Source organism: Salmo salar, chromosome ssa19, assembly GCF_905237065.1.
Source record: "Salmo salar chromosome ssa19, Ssal_v3.1, whole genome shotgun sequence".
NCBI lineage: Eukaryota > Metazoa > Chordata > Actinopteri > Salmoniformes > Salmonidae > Salmo > Salmo salar.
Genome location: NC_059460.1, coordinates 86,776,186 through 86,796,578, shown reverse-complemented (window position 1 = coordinate 86,796,578; position 20,393 = coordinate 86,776,186). Strand labels below are relative to the sequence as shown.

The 20,393-nt window shown below is 44.2% G+C and overlaps 1 protein-coding gene across 1 annotated transcript in view; it reads right to left on the bottom strand.

The window, feature by feature from the left end:
- Positions 1-1,859: 1,859 nt before the first annotated feature.
- LOC106579759 (glycogenin-1) overlaps positions 1,860-20,393 on the bottom strand; it is a 30,554-nt gene continuing 12,020 nt past the window's right edge. The window contains exons 5-7 of the mRNA XM_014159923.2: positions 8,012-8,138; positions 5,900-6,128; positions 1,860-2,357 (exon numbers count right to left, since the gene is read on the bottom strand). Coding sequence (XP_014015398.1) covers positions 2,172-2,357; positions 5,900-6,128; positions 8,012-8,138 — 542 coding nt within the window. The 3' untranslated portion in view covers positions 1,860-2,171. The remainder of the gene's footprint in view (positions 2,358-5,899; positions 6,129-8,011; positions 8,139-20,393) is intronic.

Genomic DNA, 20,393 nt, shown 5'->3' with positions numbered 1-20,393 from the left:
GGGATCAAGCTGATTCTATACCATTTTACAGAGGGGATCAAGCTGATTCTATACCATTTTACAGAGGGGATCAAGCTGATTCTATACCATTTAACAGAGGGGATCAAGCTGATTCTATACCATTTAACAGAGGGGATCAAGCTGATTCTATACCATTTAACAGAGGCCAGGTCATGAAGGAAGGCTTGTTCATTAAAGTTTTTTAGCAAGCGTCTATGACAAATCAGGACAGGTAGTTTCACTGAGCAGCCATTACCAACACAGGCTGTAAAACAGTGATCACTAAGGTCATTACAGAAAACACCAGACTGATACCTATCAGGATTATTTGTGAGGATAACATCGAGGAGAGTAGCCTTTTCTGGGTGTTCGGAGTCCTACCTTGTGGGACTGGTAATAATCTGTACCAGACAGGGGGAGACAGACGGTGAACAGATCGCCAGGTGGAATCAAAGCAGCAGGCAACGGGAGTAGGCATCACACCCACTTGGGAGAAGCTTTTATTTCTGGAGGCAGATTTGATAATGAACAGCAGGAGGGGGCATCAAGGCCTCTGGATCTGGGTGGGGTAGCCTGTAATTTGTTGGGCTTAAAGGCTTCGACACCTCTCGCTTCACACGTCAGTGCTAATTGAAGGTGTTTCCTTTGTCCTTGCAAGCCTTGTAGCCTTAGCATTCAGTCCTTATAAAGTAAAATATATCATTGTAATGTGTTTTTCTTGGCTTTTGAATGTATAAAATAGCTTCAGACTAAGCATTACCCAGTTCCAGGTTGCGAGAGCATTTACTGTACAGTTTGGGAATAATATTCCTTGGGTGTAGGAAGCATTCCAGGTAATTATGTCCAAAATCAGGTCGTAGGTTTGGAGTTGAGGGTAGCATCCTATATGTCCACTCCCCCCCCAAAAAATCTAACTCTAAACATGCAGAAAAACATGGGAGCTTATCTGCTCATGACCCTTCTCTCTCTGTGCTATACTGTCTCTAGTAGGGCTATGGATGTCCATTAAGCCAGTTATACCACATGCCTACTCCACATGGGAATCCAATGGCTCAATAGTAATGAGGTACTCACACCCTGATTTCTAACACAGATCAGAGATATGGGGGTGTAATAGTGTGACAATGTAATGTATTCATGTCCTGTACCATATAACCTTCCTGAATGAACTCGTGTTACTGTGTCAAAGACCCAGTACTTTATGTGACAGGGGCTGTGGACCCGGTCCCATTTGGGTCAAGTTAAAGTAGTGACCTAAAAAAAAAAAAGATGAACAAAAAGGAGATGAACTTGTACCAGTGTTATGAACCGCTGAGTACAGATCTGATCAAACACTAGCTGAAGAATGGAGCCTTCAGCTCAACGAGGAAGTGCAACAGGTTCTCAAATCCAGCTGTGGAGGGTTTAGGTCGACAAAAAAAAAATCACCCTGGGCTCAGGCCAACTGAAAACTTACCCTGGGTGAAACAAGCCAGAGAAGCAATCACTTATAGTGGCTGCAAAGTGAATTTGTAAACTGTATAAATCACAAAAAGGCAGCAGAACAGCATCTTTCCTCAAGAATATCAGAGGAAGATAATTTACTTTTAGATAATGATAGTTTAGAGAGGCAATCGAGGTGCGACTTCATATCCAACTGTCTGCATGGTAAGACAGTATATTCGTCCCTGGTTGTCCTGTGTAGAGATGTTCACACAGGACATGGCAGGACAACACATTAAACGCTTTGTTAGTCTGAGGATTCAGAAGTATTGCCACCCCTGCATCTATGAAAGGTGTATTTCAGTGCCCCCCCCCCAAAAAAAAATAAAGTATTAATCTTTAAAATGTCTCAGTGTCCCCATGTAAGGCTCGTAATGTTCATATATCTGGCAAGGCCATATTTTATTGCAGTTTTTAAATTCGCTTCACAAATACAGCAATTCCCAACTTTTTTTTTTTAATCATGAGTGTCAACAAATTTGTGCTTCACAGTGTGGGCATCTTTACAGTATGCGACAGCCTAAACATACTACACAAGTAATGTATAGTTTATGAGCTCTGTCAACGATGTCAGAATGTTTCTGCTGTAATCCTAGGAGCTGGTGTGGGTAGAGAACCAACTATTGGTAAGGGGGGGGGGGAGAAACAACTAAACCAATCTGTCAAACTAAGTGATCCCTTGTCGACCTTCATTTGAGAAAAGCGTCAAGCTTTTTCTGGATATTGTCGAACGAGTCCATTCCCATGTAGTCCGCCTGGCCCTGCTCCCATTTCTGCTTGCGTTCCTCCGATGTCTCGGTTGGCATGCATGGCTCGCTGTGATGGGGGTCATGGGACGTGCCGCTTTCCTGCGGGAGGAAACACGTGCTGCTTCCCTGGAGGAGGAAACAAAACAATATTAACATCTAGAAACAGATTTGATGAATTCAGGAAAAAGCTACAGAGAAAAACACCTGTTTCTTTGCAGTCAGTACAGCTACACTATAATCTAAACCTGCCATTCATATTAACACATTGACGTTACGCCAAACCGATCTATACTGAACAAATATATAAACTTAACAGGCAACAATTTCATTTAAAAGGAAAAATCAGTCAATTGAAACATTCATGAGGCACTAATCTATGGATTTCATAACTGAAAACAGATGTATCTGTTGGTCAGTCTGTTATGACCATCCTTTGCCTCATGCAGCACGACACGTCTCCTTCCCATAGAGTTGATCAGGCTGTTGATTTGTGGCCTGTAGAATGTTGTCCCACTCCTCTCCAATGGCTGTGGGAAGTCGCTGGATATTGGAACACGCTGTCGTACACGTCGATCCAGAGCATCCCAAACATGCTCAATGGGTGACATGTCTAGTGAGTACGCAGGCCATCTTCAGCTTCCAGGTATTGTGTACAGATCCTTGCGACTTGGGGCCGTGCATTATCATGCTGAAATATACTGCTCAAAAAAATAAAGGGAACACTTAAACAACACAATGTAACTCCAAGTCAATCACACTTCTGTGAAATCAAACTGTCCACTTAGGAAGCAACACTGATTGACAATACATTTCACATGCTGTTGTGCAAATGGAATAGACAACAGGTGGAAATTATAGGCAATTAGCAAAACACCCCCAATAAAGGAGTGGTTCTGCAGGTGGGGACCACTTCTCAGTTCCTATGCTTCCTGGCTGATGTTTTGGTCACTTTTGAATGCTGGCGGTGCTTTCACTCTAGTGGTAGCATGAGACGGAGTCTACAACCCACACAAGTGGCTCAGGTAGTGCAGCTCATCCAGGATGGCACATCAATACGAGCTGTGGCAAGAAGGTTTGCTGTGTCTGTCAGCGTAGTGTCCAGAGCATGGAGGCGCTACCAGGAGACAGGCCAGTACATCAGGAGACGTGGAGGAGGCCGTAGGAGGGCAACAACCCAGCAGCAGGACCGCTACCTCCGCCTTTGTGCAAGGAGGAGCAGGAGAAGCACTGCCAGAGCCCTGCAAAATGACCTCCAGCAGGCCACAAATGTGCATGTGTCTGCTCAAACGGTCAGAAACAGACTCCATGAGGGTGGTATGAGGGCCCGACATCCACAGGTGGGGGTTGTGCTTACAGCCCAACACCGTGGAGGACGTTTGGCATTTGCCAGAGAACACCAAGATTGGCAAATTCGCCACTGGCGCCCTGTGCTCTTCACAGATGAAAGCAGGTTCACACTGAGCACGTGATAGACGTGACAGAGTCTGGAGACGCCGTGGAGAACGTTCTGCTGTCTGCAACATCCTCCAGCATGACCGGTTTGGCAGTGGGTCAGTCATGGTGTGGTGTGGCATTTCTTTGGGGGGCCGCACAGCCCTCCATGTGCTCGCCAGAGGTAGCCTGACTGCCATTAGGTACCGAGATGAGATCCTCAGACCCGTTGTGAGACCATATGCTGGTGCGGTTGGCCCTGGGTTCCTCCTAATGCAAGACAATGCTAGACCTCATGTGGCTGGAGTGTGTCAGCAGTTCCTGCAAGAGGAAGGCATTGATGCTATGGACTGGCCCGCCCGTTCCCCAGACCTGAATCCAATTGAGCACATCTGGGACATCATGTCTTGCTCCATCCACCAACGCCACGTTGCACCACAGACTGTCCAGGAGTTGGCGGATGCTTTAGTCCAGGTCTGGGAGGAGATCCCTCAGGAGACCATCCGCCACCTCATCAGGAGCATGCCCAGGCGTTGTAGGGAGGTCATACAGGCACGTGGAGGCCACACACTACTGAGCCTCATTTTGACTTGTTTTAAGGACATTACATCAAAGTTGGATCAGCCTGTAGAGTGGTTTTCCACTTTAATTTTGAGTGTGACTCCAAATCCAGACCTCCATGGGTTGATAAATTGGATTTCCATTGATTATTTTTGTGTGATTTTGTTGTCAGCACATTCAACTATGTAAAGAAAAAAGTATTTAATAAAAGTATTTCTTTCATTCAGATCTAGGATGTGTTGTGTAAGTGTTCCCTTTATTTTTTTGAGCAGTATATGTATTTTACCTTAATGTAACTAGGCAAGTCAGTTAAGAACAAATTCTTATTTTCAATGACGGCCTAGGAACAGTGTTCAGGGGCAGAACGACAGATTTGTACCTTGTCAGCTCGGGGATTCGAACTTGCAACCTTTGAGTCCAACGCTCTAACCACTTGGCTACCCTGCCACCCCAAATATGAGGTGATGGCGGTGGATGAATGGCACGACAATGGGCCTCAGGATCTCGTCACGGCCATCGATAAAACACAAGTGTGTTCATTGTCCATAGCATATGCCTGCCCATACGATAACTCAACCACTCTGTTCACGATGTTGGCAAACCACTCCGCCACACAACACCACGCGGTCTGCAGTTGAGGCCAGATGGCTGTACTGCCAAAAGCTCTAAAAATTACCTTGAGTTGCCTTAAACTAGATTAATTAACGGGGAATTGCTGCAGTAGTCACACCAATTGTTCCCTCCCTCAAAACATCTGTGGCGTGTGACCAAACTGCACATTTTAGAGTGACCTTTTGTCACCCAGCACAAGGTGCAACTGTGTAAGAATCATGTTTAATCAGCTTCTTGATATGCAACACCTGTCAGGTGGATGGATTATCTTGGCAAAGGAGAAAATGCTCACCAACAGGGATGTAAACAACTTTGTGCACAAAACGAGAAATAAGCTTTTTGTGCGTATGGAACATTTCTGGCATCTTTTATTTCAGCCAATTTTAACATAGGACCAAAACGGTTATATTTTTGTTCAGTTCTTATAGCCTTGTGTTCGCTTGGCTATCGTATTATAGGGCTAGAAGCTAAGCCAGGTTTATTGTACAACAGATTGCCCACAAGAAGCGGCGATTATTAGTGACGAGAGATAAGGCGTTGTCTGTTAAGGCAGCATCCCAACTAGTCTCCTTCAGCATCCCAACTAGTCTCCTTCAGCATCCCAACTAGTCTCCTTCAGCATCCCAACTAGTCTCCTTCAGCATCCCAACTAGTCTCCTTCAGCATCCCAACTAGTCTCCTTCAGCATCCCAACTAGTCTCCTTCAGCATCCCAACTAGTCTCCTTCAGCATCCCAACTAGTCTCCTTCAGCATACCATCCATCCTTGTGACTATAGATCTGGGACCACAGCTCATGCCAGTGACCACGATGATTACAACTTTCTTTGACCGAGGATTAAAGTAAATCAGATGGACAAATGAGGGTTAGACGTCGCAACAGCCATCAGGACTGAAGTACCACTACATTTTACAAATGGACTAATCCTAATTTCTAATCGTTTGGTATTAATTCAGGAGGTGCGGAGAGACTACATTACTTTTACTTACTAACAAGAAGCATCCAAGTAACCACAATTGTTCCAGCTGTTGATAACAGTTCTGTAGAAGAAGAAAAGGCTCATACTTCTAGACTGACTTCCACACAGCCAGAGTGGAAGGGCTGGTCTCCATATCCCTCTGTCATCATGGGCACCACAGAGGAAGAGTAGAGGATCCACCAGTCCAGGAGGAAGCTGGGATGTGCGGAGGTCTCCTGGATGTCCCCGCTGATCCTCTTGGTCGTGGGGTCGTACGTATAGCTCCACGGTTTGGTCTGACCCAGGAAGTGGACCACCTTGGCGTTGCCACCGTATCTGGAACAGAATGAGTGTTCATTTACGTCAATCAAATGTATTTATAAAGCCCTTCTTACATCAGCTGATGTCACAAAGTGCTGTACAGAAACTAGGCCTAAAACCCTAAACAGCAAACAATGCAGGTGTAGAAGCATTTACTTGTAATCTTGTAGTTAAAGGTTGTTGTGAATGATGTGGTTTGGCAGCAAATTGCCCAATAAATTGGTGATTGAATTCAACATGACACCGCACCATTTAATCAGCAGTAATAAGACTCCAAGAGTCAGCTCGTCCCAGAAGCCCTGCGCCCCGCCCGCTCGTCCCAGAAGCCCTGTGCCCCGCCAGTATTACCTACACCCAATCAATAGTGTGACTGACTGGCACTGAAAGCAGGACCGGGAGTTTGTCATACGGAACAGTAGCAGCAAATAAATAAAGGTCGTCCCGTCATTCTGATACCAGGGGAAATACATTAACCCATGTTAACTGCTGAGATAAGTTTGTTAATTAAAATGGCTGATTTTGCCAGAGGAAAATTAAATGTGAGCGAACATAAAGCGCAAGAGGGGGGGGTGGTGGGGGGGAGAATGAAGGGCAATTGAGGGGGTGGGGGGGGAGGGGAATGAAGGGCAAGAGAAAGGAGAGGGAGAGATTTGTCACTGACCAGCAGAGGTCCTGTCTACAGGCATAAAGGTCTTTAAATAAATAGCTTCATTTTGGCCTCTGGTCTCAGCTGTGAAGCTCCGGCTTGATATCTAACCCAACAAGGCCTTGGTCCCTACAGTGGCTGGGAGAAGCCTTTAGACTTCATGCTGCTGCTCTGTAAAAGCTCCCATCACTGGTAACCTGATGCCACAGCATGAGCACACTTTCATGTGATCGTATCACCTTACGCCTCCCCCCTTCTCACAGCCCACGCCAACACTACCCCTGCTAGGGGTTTAACAGGCAGTCTACCACCCATCTACCCCTGCTCGGGGTTTAACAGGCAGTCTACCACCTAGGGGTTTAACAGGCAGTCTACCACCCATCTACCCCTGCTCGGGGTTTAACAGGCAGCTACCCCTCCCTGCTAGGGGTTTAACAGGCAGTCTACCACCCACCTACCCCTGCTAGGGGTTTAACAGGCAGCCTACTACTGAGCCACTGCTGATCTTCCCACCTAATGTTCAGGCAAGCAGGGAGTTGTAGAAATCAACTCAAATGTTAACTTGATGTAGCCATGTTTGTGATTTAGCTGAATGGTTTATCAATGTAAGAAGTTCTCTATCATACGAGTACTGGAAGAGAGGTGTAGGCTGAGTACCTACTGTTTGATTGCCTACGGAGCTGTGAAGGGAACGGCACCTCCGTACCTTCAGGCTCTGATCAGGCCCTACACCCAAACAAGGGCACTGCGTTCATCCACCTCTGGCCTGCTGGCCCCCCTACCTCTGAGGAAGCACAGTTCCCGCTCAGCCCAGTCAAAACTGTTCGCTGCTCTGGCACCCCAATGGTGGAACAAGCTCCCTCACGACGCCAGGACAGCGGAGTCAATCACCACCTTCCGGAGACACCTGAAACCCCACCTCTTTAAGGAATACCTGGGATAGGATAAAGTAATCCTTCTAACCCCCCCTTAAAATATTTAGATGCGCTATTGTAAAGTGGTTGTTCCACTGGATATCATAAGGTGAATGCACCATTTTGTAAGTCGCTCTGGATAAGAGCGTCTGCTAAATGACTTAAATGTAAATGTAAATGTTTGAATGCTGGAAGGTAGGTGTAGGCTGAGTACCTACTGTTTGAATGCTGGAAGGGAGGTGTAGGCTGAGTACTTACTGTTTGAATGCTGGAAGGTATGTGTAGGCTGAGTACTTACTGTTTGAATGCTGGAAGGTATGTGTAGGCTGAGTACTTACTGTTTGAATGCTGGAAGGTAGGTGTAGATTGCTATGCTGCTGAGGTTGTAGATGAAGGGGAGGTGTTTTGATATATCTGCTGTTGCCCAGTTACTGAAGTAGCCATTCAAGACCCCCTGGTCTCCACCTAGAGACAGAAGAAAAACATTTACACACAACAGGAAGCACAATATACTTTTCCCTAACGTGATAGTTATGAGTGGTTCAAAACACAAGGAAGCCTGGAAGCAGAGGCTGGTTCAAGACTAGAGGTCAACCGATTAATCGGAATGGCCGATTAATTAGGTCCGATTTCAAGTTTTCATAACAATCGGAAATCGGTATTTTTGGACACCGATTTATATTTAAAAAAACAAACATGTTTAGACCTTTATTTTACTACGCAAGTCAGTTAAGAACAAATTCTTATTTACAATGACGGCCTAGGAACGGTGAGTTAACTGCCTTGTTCAGGGGCAGAACGACAGATTTTTACCTTGTCAGCTCAGGGATTCAATCTTGCAACCTTTCGGTTAACTAGTCCAACGCTCTAAACACCTGCTTTACATTGCACTCCACGAGGAGCCTGCCTGTTACGCGAATGCAGTAAGAAGCCAAGGTAAGTTGCTAGCTAGCATTAAACTTATCTTATAAAAAACAATCAATCATAATCACTAGTTAACTACACATGGTTGATGATATTACTAGTTTATCTAGCCTGTCCTGCGATGCATATAATCGCTTAGGTACACGTTGCTCCAACCATAAACATCAATGCCTTTCTTAAAATCAATACACAAGTATATATTTTAAACCTGCATATTTAGTTAATATTGCCTGCTAACATGAATTTCTTTTAACTAGGGAAAATGTGTCACTTCTCTTGCAAACAGAGTCAGGGTATATGCAGCAGTTTGGGCCGCCTGGCTCGTTGCGAACTGTGAAGACTATTTCTTCCTAACAAAGACAGCCGACTTCGCCAAACGGGGGATGATTTAACAAAAGCGCATTTGCGAAAAAAAGCACAATCGTTGCACGACTGTACCTAACCATAAACATCAATGCCTTTCTTAAAATCAATACACAGAAATATATATTTTTAAACCTGCATATTTAGCTAAAAGAAATCCATGTTAGGAGGCAATATGAACCAGGTGAAATTGTGTCATTTTGCGTTCATTGCACGCAGAGTCAGGGTATATACAACAGTTTGGGCCGCCTGGCTCGTTGCAAACTAATTAGCCAGAATTTTACGTAATTATGACATAACACTGAAGGTTGTGCAATGTAACAGGAATAACGTTTTGTTTTCGAGATGATAGTTTCCGGATTCGACCATATTAATGACCTAAGGCTCGTATTTCTGTGTGTTATGTTATAATTAAGTCTATGATTTGATAGAGCAGTCCGACTGAGCGATGGTAGGCAGCAGCACGCTCGTAAGCATTCATTCAAACAGCCCTTCGCAATGCATTGCGCTGTTTATGACTTCAAGCCTGTCAACTCCCAAGATTAGGCTGGTGTAACCGATGGGGAAAAAAATATATTTTTCCCTAACGTGATAGTTATGAGTGGTTGTAAACACAAGGAAGCCTGGAAGCCTAGTTCAAGACTTGATCCATCTCGAAGTACTTCATTTATCATCATGAGCTTTGTACATTGTCCAGGATATGGACTAGACCAGACAGTGAGGCTAACAAGAAGCCCACCACAGTAAGACCAATTTTATTTTATAAACAGATGCTGTGAAACAAACACATTCTGTTCATATCCTCTGCATCCAAGCCACAACCTCAGAGACAGGCAATACAGTCACTATACAACAGGTGGGCATACAGACCGACCCACTAGCATAGACGTCGCTGATCGCTACTTTCAGGAAAAAAATGTGACTTACTATGAATAATGTGGTTGTCTTGCCTAGATACCTTAAGATGGATGCACTAAGTCTCTGCTAAACGACTAATGTAAATGATTTGTTAACAGGTTGTCTAAATGACAGACTTCAGAGAGAAGCAGCAGAGTAGCTGTACCGATGTATGGTTCAGCAGGCTGTCAGTCTCGTTCAGCCATCTGATCCATTCATAAACCTCTGACCCCCCTAAAGCCATTAGACTTCCTGCCAGCGCCGCCACAGGCTCCTAGTCATTTGACTGCTCAGATCAGTCCTGACAGTAAAACTGGATGTACACAAATCACAAAGAAACTGCCCTCAATGTCGACGTAAGGTCTGAATAGAACATACCTTCAGAAAGTATTCATACCCCTTGACTTATTCTACGTTGTTGTTACAGCCCAAATTCAAAATGGATGACATTTCCCCCCCCTCACTAAACTACGACACAATAGCCCAACATGTACGAAAATGAAATAGAAATTAATTCATACCAGAGATTACAGCTGTGAGTCTTCCTGGGTATGTCTAAGAGCTTTCCACAACATATGTAGATTACTCCTCTCAAAATGGTTATTGATCATGGCTAGGCAACCATCTCAGGTCTCGCCATACTGCAGATTTTCAAGTAGATTTAAGGCAAAACGTGGAACATTCACCATCTTCTTGGTAAGGAAGTCCAGTGTAATATGTAGCCTTGTGTTTTAGGTTATTGTCCCGCTGAAAGGTGAATTCATCTCCCAGTGTCTGGTGGAAAGCAGACAGAACCAGGTTCTCCTCCAGGATGTTGTTCTGTGCTTCATGTCCCAGTGTCTGGTGGAAAGCAGACTGATCCAGGTTCTCCTCCAGGATGTTGTTCTGTGCTTCATCTCCCAGTGTCTGGTGGAAAGCAGACAGAACCAGGTTCTCCTCCAGGATGTTATCTGTGTTGAGCTCGATTCTGTTTATTTTTTTTGTCCTGAAAAAACTCCAGTCCTTAACGATTAAACATATCCATAAGACGCAGCCACCCACCCCCCCGCTTGAAAACATGGGAGTGGATCTCAGTGATGTGTTAGATTGGATTCACCCCCAAACATACAGTTGAAGACTTAGAAACAAAAACATTGCATTCATTTTTTTATAATTTGTAAAAATGTTGAGAAAAAAAAACACAAATCCACTGACATTATGGGGTATTGTGTGCAGGCCAGTGGAAAAAAAGTTAGCCGAATCCATTTTAAAAATCATGCTTTAAAACGTGGAAAAAGTCAGCGGGTGTGAATACTTTCTGAAGGCAGTGTACCTGCACCCACAATGCTCTTCACACAGACTGCCGTCCAGGATATTTCTGGACGGTTGGGGTGGTGGCAGCAGCAAACACAGCACCCGTCCCTCCTAACAGCCATGCATTTGTTCACTTCAGAAAACAGCATCAGCAGTCAAAACTCATGCAGACAAAGTGACGTCTTTATAGGTCCGTTTTTCATTTAAAGCCACTATCTGGAATTCATTTCGGGATCTGATAGTTTGCGTTGGTCTCCAGGTCATGAAAAGCTGAGCCACAGCTGGAAACCCTAGTCTCAAATACTACTCCCTCCGCAATAGGTATAAATCACTATGCTTTTAACTTAGCCCGGCCGACACAGGGGCCCCGGCCGACACAGGGGCCCCAGCCGACACAGGGGCCCCAGCCGACACAGGGGCCCCAGCCGACACAGGGGCCCCAGCCGACACAGGGGCCCCAGCCGACACAGGGGCCCCAGCCGACAGCCATAGATTGACACCTACTCATTCCAGGGTTTCTTTATTTTTTACTATTTTCTACATTGTTGAATAATAGTGAAGCCATGAAAACTATGAAACAACCTCAGACCAGCTGTAACCGCTCCAGCCCAGGACCTCATTTCCTACATTATAGTTAACCAGCTGTAACCGCTCCAGCCCAGGACCTCATTTCCTACATTATAGTTAACCAGCTGTAACCGCTCCAGCCCAGGACCTCATTTCCTACATTATAGTTAACCAGCTGTAACCGCTCCAGCCCAGGACCTCATTTCCTACATTATAGTTAACCAGCTGTAACCGCTCCAGCCCAGGACCTCATTTCCTACATTATAGTTAACCAGCTGTAACCGCTCCAGCCCGGGACCTCATTTCCTACATTATAGTTAACCAGCTGTAACCGCTCCAGCCCAGGACCTCATTTCCTACATTATAGTTAACCAGCTGTAACCGCTCCAGCCCAGGACCTCATTTCCTACATTATAGTTAACCAGCTGTAACCGCTCCAGCCCAGGACCTCATTTCCTACATTATAGTTAACCAGCTGTAACCGCTCCAGCCCGGGACCTCATTTCCTACATTATAGTTAACCAGCTGTAACCGCTCCAGCCCAGGACCTCATTTCCTACATTATAGTTAACCAGCTGTAACCGCTCCAGCCCAGGACCTCATTTCCTACATTATAGGTAACCAGCTGTAACCGCTCCAGCCCAGGACCTCATTTCCTACATTATAGTTAACCAGCTGTAACCGCTCCAGCCCGGGACCTCATTTCCTACATTATAGTTAACCAGCTGTAACCGCTCCAGCCCGGGACCTCATTTCCTACATTATAGTTAACCAATAGCCACCCACACTATCTGCATTCACCCTTTACATACGCTGCTGTTACTGTTTACCATCGATCTGGTCTCCGTTTATCCCTACCCCCCCACATTCCTTTTTCTGCATTGTTGGGTAGGGCCTGTAAGTAAACATTTCACTGCTAGTCTACACTGGTTGTTTCCAAAGCCTGTGACAAATAACACTGGATTTCACATCGTCACTATGCTTTAGCCATCCAGACATATAAATAGCAAAATGTCTGAGCTGGCAGTGTGGCTATCGCTATATTATTACGCTAAGTTATTTATTATTAATTTAGCTCCTTTGCACCCCCAGTATTTCTACTTTGCACATTCATCCACTGCAAATCTACCATTCCAGTGTTTTACTTGCTATATTGTATTTACTTCGCCACCATATCTCACCTCATTTGCTCACATTGTATATAGACTTGTTTTCGTACTGTATTATTGACTGCATGTTTGTTTTACGCCATGTGTAACTCTGTTGTATGTGTCGAACTGCTTTGCTTTCTTGGCCAGGTCGCAGTTGTAAATGAGAACTTGTTCTCAACTGGTCTACCTGGTTAAATAAAGGTGAACTGAATAAAAGTCACCATAGTCAGTCACTATGCAGAGATGTATTTATAGGAAACAGTCTGGGCAGCCTGGCAGAGTGTGGTTATCACAGTGGCAGCATGTAGTGGGGAAATCACGCAATGTACAGATCACTAACGAGACCCCCCCTAACCAGACCCCCGCACCCCTCCCCTAACCAGACCCCCCAGCACCCCTCCGGTAGTTAGAAGACATGTGTAAATGGATTTCTGTTTGGAGGAAACAGTGTTGCAAAATATTTTACAACTGAAACCAAGAGTTTTGAAAAGGAATTTGACTAATGAAAACACCCCGGGTGTTAAACATTTAAAAGCTCAGAGATCAGACTATACACTGTGTGCACAATTATTAGGCAAGTCAGTATTTTGACCATATCATCATTATGCATATTTACCAACTCCAAGCTGTATAAACTGGAATGCTTATTGGATTTAAGCATATCAGGTGATGTGTATTTATGTAAATGAGGGAGGGTGTGGCCTAAGGAGATCAACACCCTATATCAAGGTGTGTATAATTATTACTCTTTTCCTCAGACAAAATGGGCCAAAAAAAAGAAGAGATTTAACCTGTTTAGGATAGGGGGCAGTATTTTCACGGCCGGATAAAAAAACGTACCCGATTTAACCTGGTTATTACTCCTGCCCAGAAACTAGAATATGCATATAATTAGATGTGGAGAGAAAACACCCTAAAGTTTCTAAAACTGTTTGAATGGTGTCTGAGTATAACAGAACTCACATGGCAGGCCAAAACCTGAGAAGATTTCATGCAGGAAGTGCCCTCTGACCATTTCTTGTCCTTCTATAGCCTCTTTATGGAAAATAGAGGATCTCTGCTGTAACGTGACATTTTCTAAGGCTCCCATAGGCTCTCAGAAGGCGCCAGAACGGGGAATGATGACTCTGTAGTCCCTGGCCGAAAAACAGTAACACCGAAAAGCTATTTTAAAATCGGACACCGTGATTGCATAAAGGAGTTCTGTATCTCTAATTCTTAAAATAATTGTTATGTTTTTTGTGAACGTTTATCGTGAGTAATTTAGTAAATTCACCGGAAGTGTTCAGTGGGTATGCTAGTTCTGAACATCACATGCTAATGTAAAAATCTGGTTTTTGATACAAATATGAACTTGATTGAACAAAACATGCATGTATTTTATAACATAATGTCCTAGGAGTGTCATCTGATGAAGATCAAAAGGTTAGTGCTGCATTTAGCTGTGGTTTTTGTGACATATGCTAGCTTGAAAAATGGGTGTCTGATTATTTCTGGCTGGGTACTCTCCTGACATAATCTAATGTTTTGCTTTCGTTGAAAAGCCTTTGAAATCAGACAATGTGGTTAGATAAAGGAGAGTTGTCTTTAAAATGGTGTAAAATAGTCATATGTTTGAAAAATTGAAGTTTTTGGATTTGAGGACTTTATAATTCGCGCCACGCCCATCATTGGATATTGGCGAGGCGTTCCGCTAGCGGAACATCTAGATGTAAGAGGTTTTAACTGACTCTGAAAAGTCAAATTGTAAAAAGTATTTCAGAGGAATGCAGCACTCTTGAAATTGCTAAGATATTGGGGCGTGATCACAGAACCAAACGTTTTGTTGCAAATAGTCAACAGGGTCGCAAGAACCGTGTTGAGGAAAAAAAGGAAACCATTATCCTCCAGCGCTGTCATATTCCAGAACTGCAACCTACCTGGAGCGCCCAGAAGTACAAGGTGTTCAGTGCTCAGAGACATGGCCAAGGTAAGGAAGGCTGAAACCCAACCACCACTGAACAAGACATAAGTTGAAACGTCAAGACTGGGCCAAGAAATATCTGAAGACAGATTTTTCAAAGGTTTTATGGACTGATGAGATGATCGTGACTCTTGACGGACCAGATGGATGGGCCCATGGCTGGATCAGTAACGGGCACGGAGCTCCACTTCGACTCAGACGCCAGCAAAGTGGAGGTGGGGTACTGGTATGGGGTTTATTAAAGATGAGCTAGTTGGACCTTTTTCAGGTTGAAGATGGACTCAAACTCAACTCCCAAACCCACTGCCAGTTTTTAGAAGACACTTTCTTCAAGCAGTGGTAGAGGAAAAAGTCAGCATCTTTCAAGAAGACCAAGATTTTTATGCAGGACAATGCTGCATCGCATGCATCGAAGTACTCCACTGCTTGGCTAGCCAGTAAAGGCCTTAAACATGAACGAATAATGACATGGCCCCCTTCCTCGCCTGATCTAAACCCTATTGAGAACTTGAGGTCCCTTCTTAAACGGACGCTTTACGGTGAAGGAAAACATTTACATTTACATTTTAGTCATTTAGCAGACGCTCTTATCCAGAGCGACTTACAGTAGTGAATGCATACATTTCATACATTTTTTATTTTTTTTTTCCTGTGCTGGCCCCCCGTGGGAAAAGAGTCCACCGCTCCGACCAGTGTCTGGGAGGCTGTGGTTGCTGCTGCACAAAAAGTTGGTCAACAGATCAAGAAACTGACAGACTCCATGGATGGAAGGATTATGACTTATTGAAAAGGGTGGCTATATTGGTCACAGATTTTTTTTTTGGAAATGTCGTAAATGTTTATTTATACATTGAGTTGTTTGTTTATTATTCTCACTTAAACAGATGAAAATAAACAAGTGAGATGGGGAACTTCTCGTTTTTCATTTAGTTGCATAATAATTCTGCACACAGATATTCTCCAAAAGAAAGCCAAAACCTCACTTTTACTTTCTTAAATATTCAGGTTTGAGGTTTATTAACATTTCGGATTGACCGAGAGCGCTGTAGTCGTTCAATAAGAAAATTAATCCTCAAAACGTACAACTTGCCTAATAATTCCGCCACGCTATATAGACTCAGGAAGTCTTTAAAAGGCTGAGCAACCTTCTCAGAAGAGGCTCACCTTCCTAGAGATGACAAACACACGTAAGGTATGCAGGAGGTCATTGAGTAATCTACGGCCAAGGTTTCACAATCCACCAGTCAAATTACGACATGGAGAAAATGCATGTTGTGCTAGAGGTTGAGAAACTAGCCACATGTTAGAGTGGTCAATCTACTATACACAGAACGTGAGCAGGAGGACCTTTAAGCTGGAGACTGTAGGCTGAGTGTTCAACAGCGTAGCACTGCGTCTATGCAGTCTAAACCACTTGTTTCTGCAGTTTATTATAAACAGAGGGGTTGAAATTCTGTCCGTTCATTGTTAGCCCAACCTCGGTCCGGCCCCAGATACCCCCCCGGGGCTTTCCTCCAGCAGAGAGGTTCCAGAAAGTTAATGAGCCCAAGAATCTTCATTTAGAGGGGCTGAACAGAAGCCAGCAGGAATGCAGCTCTACCCCTGCAGGCACTGCCAGTGTACCTTGGCAGCAGATGATACTGAACCACAGGTCCAGATATTGCCTCAGGGCAGAACCAGTTCTGACCTGGACAGCATGTAGTAATAAAAGGGGAAATTGTATTGAGGCGCCCCAGCCCAAGACCTGAAGTCTGATCTCTCCTGAAACATTTCATCACTCCCGAGCTGCCATTGCCCAATAGTTGGTTAGCCAGCGCTATATAGCCAGGCCAAAAATTACTGGCACAATAATGCCCCCCCCCGACTATGTTTTCCAGTTGTAGTGGAGGACCGGAGCATAAATGCTAAAGCTCAGAGAAGTGCAAGTCACAGCTACAGTGAAACATGAAAAGACCAACGCTGACTTAGCATACCGCAGCTTTAGCCAGTTAGCATACCGCAGCTTTAGCCAGTTAGCATACCGCAGCTTTAGCCAGTTAGCATACCGCAGCTTTAGCCAGTTAGCATACCGCAGCTTTAGCCAGTTAGCATACCGCAGCTTTAGCCAGTTAGCATACCGCAGCTTTAGCCAGTTAGCATACCGCAGCTTTAGCCAGTTAGCATACCGCAGCTTTAGCCAGTTAGCATACCGCTAAGCCATTAATGTGTGTAAGTCAACAGCACAGGGAATCCAGGGTGTCTAGAATACTGGCCAAGGATCAAGTCTGATTGGAAAATTATAAACAAAGCATTCAAATTAAACACATGACAAGATGGACAGGCTCCTCCAACAAGCTAGTGTGGGCTATGGAGAGACTGCGTTCCTCCTTTGTCATACCAGCCCAGACAGGCAATCCAAGATGGCGGCTGAGCCGTTCTGCAGAGCCTGTTGTGTCTCTGAAGTGTATATTAGCCGCTATAGGCTGAGAGTAGTCAAAGCCTTCAACACAACCACAGTGATGGTGAGAAGGAACTGTGACTCAGACTACAACTTTCCACCATCACCTCAACCAAATAAAGACGGTCACCTGTGAGTCACAGCAAAGACCACGCTCGAGGGAAAAGGCAGGGAACTTGTTGTTCTGCCAAATATTTAAAAAAAAGATACAAGTTGACTGAAAAGGATTGGCATAAATTGAAAAATATACCCGTTTGAAGACAAACATGTTGACAGCTGCACCACACAGGTTTCTAAATAAAAATGGGAAGAGATGTGCCAATTCCATGGTACACGGTTTATGAACTGAAACAAAACCACTTCATTCAGGTTTCTAAATTTAACTTATAAATAATTCTTGCCACCAACAGAATGAGACACATCTATCGATACACATCTATATTTCTCCCTCAGCTCTGTCTCTTCTCAGCAAAATCTACAATCACTAGCTCATTTGTACTGGTATAGCCCCCAGGTAGCTTGTTTCCACTCACAGGTTCAGAAATTATATTTTCAAATAAACATTCACTTAAAATTAACCTTACAAATAGCAGTTTTTGGAAATTTGGAAAGCCATAGTCAATCAATAATATAATTACTTGTTATATTTTTGTTACCTTTCTACATCACAATTGAAAAATATGACAGATGGAAAAAACAAGGGTCTATGGTGATAGGTGGGATGGGCTGTGGGATTGAAGAGGTTCAGTAATATAAAGGCTGATTGTTGTATATAAACATGACTGTGTATGTGTAGCAGAAAAGCTGTAAAACCCCCAAAAAGATGTCCTCCGAAGAGAGGGGGGGGTAGATGGGTAAAAAGACCACATTACCACCCTAGTCTGCTGCGTCTACAGTGCCACTTAATTTATTTAACCTTTATTTAACCAGGTAGGCCAATTGAGAACAAGTTCTCATTTACAACTGCGACCTGGCCAAGATAAAACAAAGCAGTGTGATAGTTACACATGGAATAAACAAACGTACAGTCAATAACACAATAGAAAAGTATATATACAGTGTGTGCAAATGAGATAAGGCAATAAATAGGCCATAGTAGCAAAATAATTACAATTTAGCAATTAAACACTGGCGTGATAGATGAGCAAGTAGAAGCTTGTGCAAGCTGTGGTGTCCCTCCCTGGCAGCCCTGAGAGGACATAAGTTCTGTAAGGACTGTCTAGATGCACTGGGCTGACTAGCCTAGGATACCCCGAGAGGACATAAGTGCTGTAAGGACTGTCGAGATGTGCTGTGCGACTAGCCTAGGATACCCCGAGAGGACATAAGTGCTGTAAGGACTGTCGAGATGTGCTGTGCGACTAGCCTAGGATACCCCGAGAGGACATAAGTGCTGTAAGGACTGTCTAGATGCACTGGGCTGACTAGCCTAGGATACCCCGAGAGGCAGGTTCTTAACCCGTGTTCTGCCAATCTACCTGCCTTGCTGTGTGCTGGAATCTAGAAGTCAGTATTTGCGGTGGGCTTGCAAGCCCAGGATGCGCCACTGTTGATTTGCTGGTACTGCGAAGCGACTGGGCACATTGACCAGATCCACAAACCGTGTGAAATCCCCGGGTCAGCCAGCACACCATGGTTGTTGAAAGTGCTGGGACTAAGGCACCAATGTTCAGACACACATGGTTTCTAACGCCACTAGATCGGTATTTTCAGGGCCTTTAAGGTTAAAATGTAATAGATTCTAATGAATTATTGAATTCAGTGGTTTAAAAATGGGTATTTCTGTACAAATGGTTTAATAGCTGTTATCTGGGTTATTGCTGATTGCAGTCAGTCGCCACAAACCCAGTCACCACAACCCACCGTCGGCGTTAACCCAGAAAACACCAAACCCTACTTTGATGGTACTGCAGCTTTTTAATCTTAATGAGTGGTCTGATTGTGTTACCGTTGGATTCCTACGGTGACATGCTCATTAAAAACATTCTCATCTGTAGGTTTTGGTCTGGTTACCATCTGTTGTATCAAAGGACTGTAGTTTGGATTATTTTAAGTCTTCTTAGTGTAGAGATTTTAGGAAGCAACAAATCAAAGGGGTTTCATTTTTTCCTTCTGCTCTTGGTGTTAGGAAACATTGCCCTGAACCCAAGCCCAATGACTTCTGACTCCAAAACGTAACCTAGATCAGCGTTGGGACTGAGAAATTAACATGAGGAGTCTGACGCGTAAATTGCACACGACAAGACTGGGTTCATACCGTCTTAGTTCTGTCCGCAACTGGACATAAAAATAATACACATTTTCAAAATCAGTCTATAGGCTTGGCTGGTTGATGTTTATCGATGTGACCAAGTGAGTAAGATAGATAGTCATTTATATTAAAGACAGATGTTTTTTAAAATTTTTTTATGTAACCTTTCTTTAACTAGGCAAATCAGTTAACAACAAATTTGTATTTACAATGACGGCCAAACCCGTACGACACTGGGCCAATTGTGCACCGCCCTATGGGACTGACAGCGGTGCCTGCTAAATTCAGGGCTTCAATGTTAAGGTAGCAAAACTTGTAGTTCGATGCCTAACATCTTTCAAAAACTGACCAGCAGAAAGGGCCCCTCAACACATACTGACCAGTAGAAAGGGCCCCTCAACACATACTGACCAGTAGAAAGGGCCCCTCAACACATACTGACCAGTAGAAAGGGCCCCTCAACACATACTGACCAGTAGAAAGGGCCCCTTTCTAATAGGCTAATTGACATCATTTGAGTCAATTGGAGGTGTACCTGTGGATGCATTTCAAGGCCTACCTTCAAATGCAGTGCCTCTTTGCTTGACATCATGGGAAAATGAAAAGCAATCAGCCAAGACCTCAAGGACAAAAAAAAAAAAAAAAGGTAGACCTCCACAAGTCTGGTTCAACCTTGAGAGCAATTTCCAGACGCCTGAAGGTACCATGTTCGTCTGTACGAACAATAGTACGCAAGTATAAACACCATGGGACCACGCAGCCGTCATACCGCTCAGGAAGTAGACATGTTCTTTCTCCTAGAGATGAACGCACTTTGGTGCGAATCAATCCCAGAACAGCAAAGGACCTTGTGAAGATGCTGGAGGAAACAGGT